The sequence below is a fragment of the Hemibagrus wyckioides genome, linkage group LG08 (assembly GCF_019097595.1).
Source record: "Hemibagrus wyckioides isolate EC202008001 linkage group LG08, SWU_Hwy_1.0, whole genome shotgun sequence".
NCBI lineage: Eukaryota > Metazoa > Chordata > Actinopteri > Siluriformes > Bagridae > Hemibagrus > Hemibagrus wyckioides.
The window spans coordinates 28,331,700-28,344,220 of NC_080717.1; the positions used below are offsets into that span (position 1 = coordinate 28,331,700).

The 12,521-nt window shown below is 40.0% G+C and overlaps 1 protein-coding gene across 3 annotated transcripts in view; it reads right to left on the reverse strand.

Moving 5' to 3' along the window:
* Positions 1-12,521, reverse strand: part of shank2b (SH3 and multiple ankyrin repeat domains 2b) — a 173,620-nt gene that overhangs the window by 51,946 nt on the left and 109,153 nt on the right. For 2 of the 3 annotated variants that reach the window (XM_058397080.1, XM_058397087.1), the window contains exon 14: positions 1,890-1,971. In XM_058397080.1, coding sequence (XP_058253063.1) covers positions 1,890-1,971 — 82 coding nt within the window. Of the gene's footprint in view, positions 1-1,889; positions 1,972-7,738; positions 8,065-12,521 lie in introns of those variants that run through there. The other variant, XM_058397081.1, reaches the window with a different exon arrangement.

A 12,521-nucleotide genomic window follows, 5' to 3' on the forward strand; every position in this document is an offset into this window, starting at 1 on the left:
AGGAACTTTTATTCCTGCACCTTAGAGAGCATCCTGATGGGAAACATCACCACCTGGTTCGGGAACAGCACCATGCAGGACAGACGAGCTCTTCAGAGGGTGGTGCAATCAGCTGAGCGCATCATCCGTACCGAGCTCCCTGACCTGCACTCGATCTACAACAAGCGGTGCTGGACCAAGGCCAGGAAGATCGTGAAGGACCTCAGCCACCCCAACAATGGACTTTTCTCTCTGTTGAGGTCAGGGAAGTGCTTACGCTCCTTGAAGGCCAACACTGAGAGACTGAGGAGAAGCTTCTTCCCGCAGGCTATACGGTCTCTCAATCATCTCACATACGACTCATCTGATTAGACCTTCTATGCTCCTACACACGTGTTGGAACTCCAACCAACCACACCGGACATTTGCACATTACAGGACTGCGGCACACAATAAACACACGATGTACATCTGCACATTTGCACATTTCAAGACTGTGCACACAATACAACACATAAACATACATGTTGCACAGTCTGCTCCCGTTTACATACAAAGAGGACTTCTGCACATCTGCACTTTGAAGATGGACAATACCACTGCTCTCATCACCTCATCCCACTTCGTGACCACCCCGTACTGCTGCTGTCTGCACTGTGGACACCTTGGACACTATTGCACACTACACACTTCACTTTATATAATTTTGCAAAATTTTGTACTGCTGCTGTCTGCACCTTGGACACTATTGCACTACACACTATTCACTTTATATAATTTTATAATTTTATATTTTTGCATCACAGCTGTTGTATTTTACACTTCCTGTATTTTACATTTTACACTTCCTATATACATATTCTATCTTATTTCATATACATATTCTATATTCATATATACATACCTTACTTTATTTATATTTATTATATTTTATTCTATTTTTATTCTATTACATTTTTTTTGCTTACTGTGAACTTGTTTTTATATTTCGTATTCTTATTTTTTATATTTCGTATTTTTGTATTTTATTTTTATATTTTATCCTGTCTTTTGTTCTGTCCTTATTCCTTTTCCTTTTCCTAGGGTCATAACAGTGGTGCAAGCCTTTCACTGCATATCACACTGTGTACCATTATGTATGTGACTAATAAAATTTGAATTTGAATTTGAATTTGAATTTGAATTTGAATTTGAATTTGAAGTATCATAACCACATGTGACGTGCGACATAGGAGGAATTAATGCAGCAGTAAATGCTCAGCGATGTTCTGATCAATTATCCTGATGCCTGTGAGCTACTTTGCACGGTTCGGAAAGGCCAGTCGGCTAATGAGACGACATTTAACGTGCACCGGACCGTGAATAATCGCTTTCTGACCCTATCTATGCTCGGCTTTATGAGAAGTCTTGCGGTGGTAATTACTTGTAACGTGACAAACGAATAACTGCTGCAAATGTAAATTTCGTATTTGAAGAGGATCTTCTAAAGGTTGTGGGTTAAACAGTTTCAGAAGATTTTTAAAAATGAGGTCAAATGTCGAGGAATGAAGGGTATACTAGAAACTGAGGGGTTCAGGCCTCAGATAATGAAAAATCTTATAATCACTGTGATAATGTGATTAATCCTTTATAGATCGACAAAGAGCATAACGTTAGGGCAGAAGCTTCGTAACACTAACGAATTCAGAATTAGAAGTAAATTACAAGTGAAAATCTCCAGCTGAAAAAAGTCCAGGAAGTCAGGAGGAACAGCACACCTTGACACTAATAAAGAACTCCTAAACCCTTTACGGTTTCTAACTAAGGAACACGCAGTCCTTCAGAATTAGGTTTGGAGGATTAGAAGCTCTTAGAGATACACAGGAAGATGGGAAAATGTTCAGGGGGATTAGAAAAAGCTTTCATCTCACCTCGAAGCATCAAAGCTGTCATACGATCCCACGGTGTAGTGTCGAAAGAGCTTCCGCCTCTCCGATCGGTCCGCTCGGGCATCTGCACACACAAGACACGTGCTTCACGTTTACTTAGATGAAACCCAATTATATAATAATCCAGAAATAGCAGATATTTAGTTTGAACTCGAGCATGCGTCTTGAGAATCTGTCATGACATGTCATGACTAGCAAAAAAAAAATAGAAATAAATAAAAAGATTGATTGAACTCGATTCCATGTTTCAAGGTAAATGTATATAATCTGTGACTACTCCTGCACACACACCAGGTTTCTCCTTAACAAATTCACTGACAGAATTAACCCAAGGTAATGTTGAATTCTCAATTCTGATTGGTCGATTCTCTTTGCTTTACATTAAACTGTAATGTTATCATTACTATAGTAACTTCTTACACAGCGACTTCATATATATACATATTTGTGTGTAATTAATGAAATGGTGAAGTTTGCTTTAAAGACAATTAAGGAAGTGGTAACTTGATTGGCCTTAAAATCAGAAGGTTGTGAGTTTAAATCCTTTAGCACGGAGTCTCCAGGGTCAGTTTAACTATTACAGGTCAGTTTAAGTTTTCTGACACAAGAACGTCTTCTGGATGAAGACTGATGCAGATTCTCAGGCATATGACAAGCTACATGACCATTATTTTGTCTTCAAAAATAACATACTATGCATTATATGGCCAAAGGTTTACATTCATATGTGCTTTTTGAACTTCCCATTCTAGATTTTAATTTCTATACAATTTTATTTTATTATCTCAAACATTAATTGTATTGTAATCTACTGATGATGGTCATGTGTCTACAAATGATTGGCTATAGATTGTAAGTGATAACAGGAAGTACTTTTTTTTTTTGATGATCCAAATCATTAAACATTAAATGTATGAAATGTGTCATTTTCTAATAAATAAATAAATGAAGCAGTGGTATAAGACAATTAAAACTATAATAATAATAATAATAATAATAATAATAATAATAATAATAATTATTATTATTATTATTATTATTATTATTATTATTATTATTATTGTAGAAAATTAACACTACTTCAAAATAACTCCAGACTGCATCGTCCCACTGTCATTCATTATTTTGTTATAACAGCATGCCACCAAGAGTTTTACTGCACGCATACCACTGACACCTATCATTATCATAATTTAAAAAATAATAATGTTCCACTCTGACATGAGCTGAACACCAGAGGGATGGAAAGGAAGACTAAGAGAAATAAACTGCACACAATGCGGCCTTCCAGTAACGATAGCATGATGCAATATCAAAGGGCACAGGGGAGGAAAAAATGCCTTCTGCTCACAAATTAGTGTCCATATGTGACCATATGCCATGGCGTCCCAGCAGTCATTTCTGCAGAAAATGAGATGATCAAAAATCCTGGAAAAACCACAATACATGGTCAGGAACCAAATCAATGGTGAATAACCTCTTTCCTGGAAATTGGAACTTCTTCAGCGGTAAAAAAAAATCACCAGGTCGTTTCAGTGGACATGCCGTATCGACCCGGCGCAGCCACAAGCCGGCTTTTTTAAGGGGGAAACGCTGGAGAGGAGCCAGAGAGCAGCGGCTATAAGGAGGGAAAAGTATCGACCCTGTGCTAGAGAAGCACAGATGATGCAGTGGAGGTGGAGTTAATGAAACAGGGACTGGAATAAAAAGCTGACCCTGCCTTCAGATAAACTGAACAGGTCTCGTGGGAGCACTCGTGGTAAGCGTCTGATGTAGACGCCGGTTTTGGTATTTATGGACGTGAAATCATAGAGCTTTTCTTCATGACTATCGAACAGCTGTTCTTTATCAGCACTGTAGAGATCTCTTGAGAATCCACACAATACACAAATACACATCACCGTCTAAAGCCAAGCCAGGGGAATAGGAAAAGGAATGTCAAAAACACTTGATGTAGACACACACTTTATATATATATAATCATCCTCTCCTCCCTGCACTCCTTCATCTCTTCCAGAGACAGACTGTTCCGTTTTCTAGCATCTCGTTTTGTCTTGGCAGGTTGAGGCTCCAAACTGCACCGTTTGCATTGTTCATGTTGATCCATGCAGATCATATCAGTCGTCAGGAGGATGCGTGGGATTCGACACCCCCTCCCCCTCCCCCCACCCCCTCCATCAATCCTACTCACTGCTTATCTGTTAAAGTCGCACTCACTCTCTCCGGCTGTGTGGAAAACGTTACGGCATGTGCATGATGTCGAAGGCCAGCTGTCTCACGTCGGCCTACGTCAAGGCGTGACGACTGTTGGCCTTTTAACTGACGTTAGGCACAAAAGTGTAAAAGACTGAAAATAAACCTCTGGGGTAGTGATACAGCACCGTCCGCTCTGACAGCTTCTTTATCCTCTTCTCTACATCATCTCAACTAGAGAGGTTTGTAACATGGGACTAATTTATCCCTTTCCTATTTAATATTTTCGAAAGCATCTGTTCAGTTCTATTTCAGAAAATATAAAGATGCTGAAGTATTTGGGGGCGGTGGTAGCTCAAGTGGTTAAGGTTCTTGGTTGTTGACTAGAAGATCAGGTTTCAAGCCCAAGCACCACCAAACTGCCACCATTGGGCCCTTGGTCAAGGCCCTCAACTCACCCTGCTCCAGGGGCGCTGCATCATGGCTAACCCTGCACTCTGACCCCAACCTCCAAGGATGGGACATACGAAAAAAGTGCTGTAATGTATATGTGACAAATAAAGGCTACTTAATATTTGAGTGCCACCTGAGCTTCGTATCTGACCACTCGCCCACAATCAGATGTAGACCTCAAGTTTCTATCTATTCTTTCAGTATATTGTATTTGTGTTCAGTTGCATCCTTTATCTATCAACACTCTGGGAACAAAGTCCTTTTTGGTTGGTTGTGGGTGGTTTCCTTAAAGTACATTTAAGTCATGTGAAATTAATTCAATATAAAACACCTTATTTTTAAAGGTACACCAGGTACAAAATACATGTTAAATGCACAAAAATATATTATATGGCCAAAGGTTTGTAGACACCCAGTCACCACACCAATACCAATAGGTGCTTGTTGAACATCCAGATTCCAGATTTTTTTCCCCGGGTGGTGTTATAATGCACTCCACTCTTCTGAGAAGGCTTTTCACTACATATTGGAGCGTGGCTATGTGTGATCATTCAGTTCATTCACAAGAGCATTAGTGAGGTCAAGGACTGACGTTGGGATGTTCAGGAGGTCTGGGGTCCAGGCAGTGTTCCAGTTCATTCTAAAGGTGTTCACTTCAACCTTAACACACCAGATCCTCATGGAGCTCGCTGGGGATGCTATTATCAGGCTCAGGCCTCTTAACTCCACTGAAGTGAAATATTAACACTACAGCATCCACAGACATTCTATACAATTATGTGCTTTCAATGTCATGGCCAGAGTGTAAAGAAAGGCTCACTTTTGTGCATATGCTCTTGAAAGAACTAGCAACATTTTAGTACCTTATTTACTGATATAGTGTTTATAGTTCTAAATTTATAACAGCTGTAATTAGGAATGTAGATAAGTCTGACTTTGCCCTCACTCTGACCCCGGTATGTTTGATTAAAGCATTTCTACACACTGTAGCCTATAAATAATAAATTCTGCATAATTAAAACCATTCGTCGATGTGTAGTCTAAATCATTATTTATAACTGTTGTCATGGTTACTTTCTAATATTATATAATTATATATTACATTATATAACCCATTATATAATATGATTCAAACTGTCATTAAGCTAAATCTACATTACAAATATCTTTATATAGCAAAATTACCAACATTTGGCATCCAGTGTATATAGTGTATATAAGTCGTTGTATATCTTCTGATTCAGCAGTCACAGATTCCACCTTTAATGAAACACCTTGTCATTTTTTGGCTACAGTTCTTCTACTAAAGCTCTTGAGCACAGATTCACACTTACACACAGTTTCACACTCACACAAAGTATATCTCTGTTTAAGTACCGTGGGCAAAAAGAAAGTATAAATTGTGATGAAGGAACATAACTGTTCTATTATATACAATATACATTTCAGTGCTTAATGCGGCAGAACGGCAAAGACACGTGACCCACAAGACTGAAGAAGTGTCATGTTGAAATACTGCACAAAAGAGAACTATTTAACACCTAAAAGCTCCATATTTCCGCCCATTTCTGCAATTAATCAAGAGATCAAGCTAAACTGTCTTCATTCGAGATCTCCTTAAAGAAAACAGACATTTAAGTACAGAATATGAGATGGAAGCTGACAGACGAACAAAGATCTACAGCATTTAATTCAGAAGCAAGTTAAAGGTAGACCTCATCTGTATTAGGACATTTGCAGCATACGTGGAAAAATAATCAATGACAGGGTGGTACAATGTAGCCTGATTGGAAGCGTTATTAATAATAGCCTAATAATAATAATAATAATTTTCCATCAACTGTACATCATAGTGTTGTATTCGTCTATCGGATCCACCTGTAAAAACAAACAATATTTAAGAATGACGTGTCACATATTTTAAGCGCTTATTTAGAAAGTTATAAGGACTGTGGACCATTTCCGAAAGAAGTTTACATTAGTACAGCTACATCGTTATTACAGCAACGAATTTGCTTTTATAGTAAGCTTTTTATCGAGTGTCTACAAATATCAAGCTTAGATTAGACACCTTACACTCCTTCTATAAATAATTCATAAACTTCTCCTTATTAAAAAGTTCACCGTATCAACAACTACACATTTTCCTTTGTTAAATAGCAGAACGTTTCAACTGGTTTATCATCACATTATGTGAGTATTGCAGCCATGTGAATTAGCGGTTACCGTAGAAACCATGTCGCATCAAAACCAGCACATGAATGTCGAGAACTTCTGTCAGAGCTGCTGTTGTAGAAAAACCTCTGACCAATCAGATTGGAGAATTCAGCAGCACCGTGGAACAAATGCTCTTAAAACATGCCATCGTCAAGCCTGTGACATTTCACGTAACTTAGCAACAGAACCTTGAAGAGAGTCACTCGGTTACTGTGAGAATGTCAGTATCAGAAATGCAACCAATGGGATTGTATTGTTTAGTGTTTAAAGTGGAACTAGGATTTAGACATAATTAAGACGTACACATACGGAATTAACCGTATAGTTTTACGAAGCTAGGCTAGTAATCATACTACGATAATCGCCTACACGCTTGTTTTATGATATTAATACACTGTAGTGTAAAAACCGTCACAAACAAGTGTCTGAAAACGCAAATGTAATCGAAATCGTCTTAGCTTTTCAAGCGACTCGAGTCGAGAACTGTTACTAATTTGCTAACACGTGACCGTGATGAACAGTCGTAATTTCTAAACTTTCAGGAAACTCTCGGCAGGCGTATAGAATTAAAGCATACCCGCGGTAACACCTTCTAACATAGATGTTAGATGTTTCTTAAGACACCTTGCCCCTGTGATGTGCGTCCAAATGCCCAAAATGCATCGCAGTGCTGTTAACAGCGTTTTTAAACTGTCTATGACAATATCGCATATATTAAATAGTGATATACTCCGAAGCCAAAGATGCAGAGCTGAGACTTGAAGATGCAAAGCACTGAACAAGATTTCAAGCTTAAACAACCCCGAGCAAGTACGTGCAAATATGTAACAGCTAAACCAACATAAACCAGCATCAGAAATGCTTTTAACACAACAATTTTAAATATAGGCCACAGAAAAAAAAGCTCCACAGTTTAATATACAAGTACACATTTAACCACTAAAAGTTCCAATAAAGATCAACCGTACCTCCAAAATGAACCTTCTTCCTGATTCTGGGAATCTCATCCATCTGGCCTCCTGTTGCCTTCAAATCGCAAAGCCAATCTCAGCAAACGCTCGATCCCCCCCAAACCATAAAAAAGGGGAGCAAGCACTCTCTATCTCCCTCTATCTGTCTCTCTGTCTCTCCCAGTCTCTCCCTCCAGCCGTGCACTAGCTCCACATAGCCCCCAAACTTTTTCACCCCTCAAACCTCATCATAGAGGTAGAGAACAGTTGCACTGAGAAAGCTCTAATGCAATCTCTGAATCTCTCTGCTGTAAAAGATCGACTGTGCGTGTGTGTGTGTGAGAGAGTGAGAGAAAGAGAGAGAGAGAGAGAGAGAGAGAGAGAGGGAAAAAAAATGATACAAAAATGGAAAAAAAAAAATCTTGCTAAGGCCCACTCCTTAGCAACAGGCTTGTACAGTGTAGAGCATGTTTCCATGGAAATGCATCAATCAGGAATGTGCATGAGTGTTGCACATTCGCAAAGGTTCAAGAGACGTCAACACTCTCGGCACTCACATCTAAAACCCAGCAGCGTCATCAGCAGCACTAACGCTGGGAAAGTGCAGGCGCTTATCCACGCTTATCAGCTGTCCAATCCTGCACTTTGATGCTGCGGATGGACAGAGTGACCTTAATTCTTAGCGCTCCTAGCGTTCAGAGATTTAATGCAATTAGAAATAGGCATTAGAGAAATGATGGCGGGTATTTAATTAAAAAAAAAAAAGAACAAATAACTAGCGTAATGAGCGTGTAGACTAAGGCTGCTTTCAGATTAAGCCTCTCTTCCTCAGCCACTAGCATGTTTTACATATAATATAATCACGTGGGAAACAGCAGCAAGGCAGAATTTAAAAAGCGCTGCTGCCAGCATTTTTGTCACGGTGGAGCGCCTCTAAACTGGAAATCACCTGACAATCAGATTCACTGTGCAGTATCCTTGAATAAATGTTTACAGAAGCATGCAAGAGGCCAGGGGTAACTCTCAGCAGGATGCTGCCATCACCATGCTTCACTGTGGTGATGGTCTTTTCAGTGTTTTTGTTGAGTTTCCAGATTGGCTAAATACAAACAGTTTTCCATATGTCTGGATTGCAGAACAGTTTTTCCAGCAAAGCTGTGGATCTTTCTCTGGATTCGACTTGCACCTACACCCATTGGTCATTGGCTTTGTAGGTATCACTACAAAAACTTTTCTGCACACTGCTGACTGTAGCCCACCTGTTGCTATTCACAGCCTCCCATTACCCCTGTACACCTATCTGACTATCCGTCAGTTAGCAGACTATTCTCAGCATAGAAGTGTCATATTGACACAAAAGATCCTCTAAATATAGCATCCCCCCCCACAATATAACACCATTCACACATCCTCACACTTGCTTCCTTCCCTTGTGCAACCTTGAGTTCACAGATTTGCTGACTGGTGTTTACACACAATTTAGAAGCCATGCAATTTTTCCCCAAACACTTCTCAACCTTCAAATCTCTAAACTACTAGCAATTGTAACAGCTCGTGTAGACCTAAGGCCCGTGGGTGACTCTAAATACACTGTGTTGCCAAAAGTTTTGGGACATCCCTCCGAACCCCTCTGAATTCAGGTGTTGTTTTTTTAGGGGTTGGGCTCGGCCCCTTAGTTCCGGTGAAAGGAACTCTCAATGCTTCAGCTTTATACCAAAACATTTTGGACAATTTCGTGCTCCCAACTTTGTGGGAACAGTTTGGGGATGACCCCTTCCTGTTCCAACATAACTGCACACCAGTGACCAAAGCAAGGTCCATAAAGACATGGATGAGTGAGTTTGGTGTGGAGGAACTTGACTGGCCTGCAACCTGTCCTGACCTCAACCCCATAGGACATAGAACTTTGGGATGAATTAGAGTGGACAGTGAGAGCCAGGCCTTCTCATCCAACATCAATGCCTGACCTCACAAATGCACTTCTAGAGGAATAGTCAGAAATTCCCATAAACACACTCCTAAACCTTGTGGAAAGCCTTCCCAGAAGAGTTGAAGCTGTTATAGCTGCAAAGGGCGGGACAACTCCATATTACATTCATGTCCATGTAAAGGCAGACGTCCCAAAACTGTTGTTTATATAGTGTATATTATGTTCGTTTTTGTTATCCCAAAGGAACAGTGAATACAGTGCCATTTTGTCAGGTGATGTATAAACCAAATATAAAATTTAATACTAGTTCACACAATTAAAAAAGGTGCATGAAACACAGAATGTCAGATTAAAGTTAGTCAAAGTGATAAACAGGAATGCACTGGCTTGGAATTGCCATACAGGTGGGGATACCTCACAAGGAAGTATGTTTCTAGCACCTACACAATCCATGCTGATTATGGTGTAAGAGCTGGGCCTGGCAATTAGTAGTTCAGATATTTAAACCATAGCTAGTGTAATTTTGTGCTTGTACATATAGTATTCATTCATTTTTAATTAACCACTTTAACCTGGCTACGAGGGTGAATGAACGTTCTGAATGAGGTGCCAGCCCATTGTGAAGCATTTCAGTCAGCTTGGCAGATTTGAGAGGTGAGATAAAACTGGGATATCCTGAGGAAACCCATGCAGAAACAGGTGAACATCTTCATCAGACCTTAGGATCATAACTTGCCTACCTTCTGAACCACAATGCCACTTTTTGCACTTTGTATCAGCTTCCTTATTGCTGCTGGAGAAATGGTTCATTCTACTACACGTAAGAGTATATGGATGAGATGACAGTGTAATAAGCTCTCCAGACAAAAATTAGTCACATCCGTCGTCAGCAGCATCTTACTACACAAAGAAAACAGCTTGTACAACTGGACTCGAGCATAAGCATTTCATTATTTATTATTTGATTGTTATTCGTTGGCCAGACTCTGACGTTGCCTTTTGTGGCTCATGTGCAAGCAGAACAGAACACTGACCCTCCTACGTTCCAAGATGACAACTGTGGGGTGCACTGTGCCAAATCTTAGCCTGATGGAACACTGGGACACTTCGAGTGGTCTGCAAATTCACAGGATCTTGATCCCACAGAACAGCATGTAAAACATCAAAACAAGGCTAAAAACCGCAGTGGAATAGCACCTAGCCAATAGCAGAGTGAGCTAACTCACAGGAATTCAAAACTGTACTGGTGGAATCCTTACCTGAGAGGATTGGCACTGTTATTAAAGTATGGTAAGGCATAATCAATTAATAGACATATAATAGTCTCAACATTTCATCTGGTTCCTCTGCAGGCTTGCTGAGATTACTTTCCAATATAGGGTGAGGAGCTCAACAATCTGAGTAAAGCAGCAGCTCCTTTGAATTGTGGTTGTGTGGGCAGCTTATAATGAAGCCCCCTGGTCAGCTTCTGGTAGAGCTGTATTAGCTGTGGCCCATTTGACATCCCACTTGGTTCAGACTCTATGGCTATAGAGATTATATCTCACTGCTGGCTTGGGAACATCTGGGTAAGAGGAGCTGGAGTCTGTGGCTAAGGATTAGAAAAGTCTGGACTGATGCTGAGATCCCCACCTCAGCTCATATTCTGTACTTAGTGCTGCTGAAATGTTCTAAGGATTCTCTGGAGGTGACCCCAAACCTTCATTCAGAAATTCAAAACAAGCAATCGATATAAGAGCCCCACACACAACTGTTACTGGGCCACCATTAAAAAACACCAAAAGCCCACCATTCTCTTCATTGCAGAACAACATGAGTGGATTGTGGAGCTGAATCAGGCCACAACACACCGCCGGATCAGCCAATGAGTCACGAAGCAAAAGCCTCTCAGCCAATCACAGCTGCTATTTGCCACCGCTCCCGATCTGTAAACTGCAAGCTGTTATTGTTATGAGCAGCACTTCTAAAACACTACAGTATGTTATGAGCACACATCTAACGCACACTGAAACACTGTACAAGAGGGGTTTTGAAGTACTTTGGGACAAAGACGCTTCAATACAAAAAAAAAAAGCATGACAAATCAAATTTGTTCATTATTATACAATATAGTTGTCTAATATTAAGAAAGAAAGCAAACGCGTGCTTCCTGATACACAAGGAAGCAAATCGCTGCATTTTAAATCACACCAAAAATAATATTTACACAAGTGTAGTGTCTGAACTTAGCTCATAAGCTACCAATTTACCATTATGAATCCTGCAAGACTGTGGCGGCATGAATACTATGTGACTAAATCACCCACCTGCCTCAGAACATCCATTTGTACAGAAATAGATTCATACCAAAATAAATCTTTTGGATTCAAGACAGCTATAAAGCTATGTTTCTTTTTACCTGCTATGGTTTCTAATATTAAACTGAAACAAATCCCATGGAATCTGTTCATTTTCATGAGGAAGGGAAACTGAAGAAGCCAGAAAAATGCAAGACTCGTCTTTTAAGACTGATGAGTCAAATCTTAGAATCGAACCCCAGGCTCTGGAGCTGCAGGTCAGTAACTTTAACCCTTTAATGTTGTGTATGTAATTTAAATTGGCTATGCATAGAGATATGTTGACAAATTAAAGAAAAACAAACAAGGTAACTAAGGCGTCTAGCCACTGTCGGCTACAAAAACAACGCCTTGCTGATGAACCCAGCTCTTCTGAAAGATATTGAGAGTTTTGATGACGGTGATTGAGGAACATTGTACATGCAGCACACCACATAGGTCTTTAATCTGTTCCGATGATCACGGCATTGGATTACGTCATTTTCTTCCTCATCAGTGAACCCTCATGCCTAGTGGATGGGGGTGGAGTCATTCT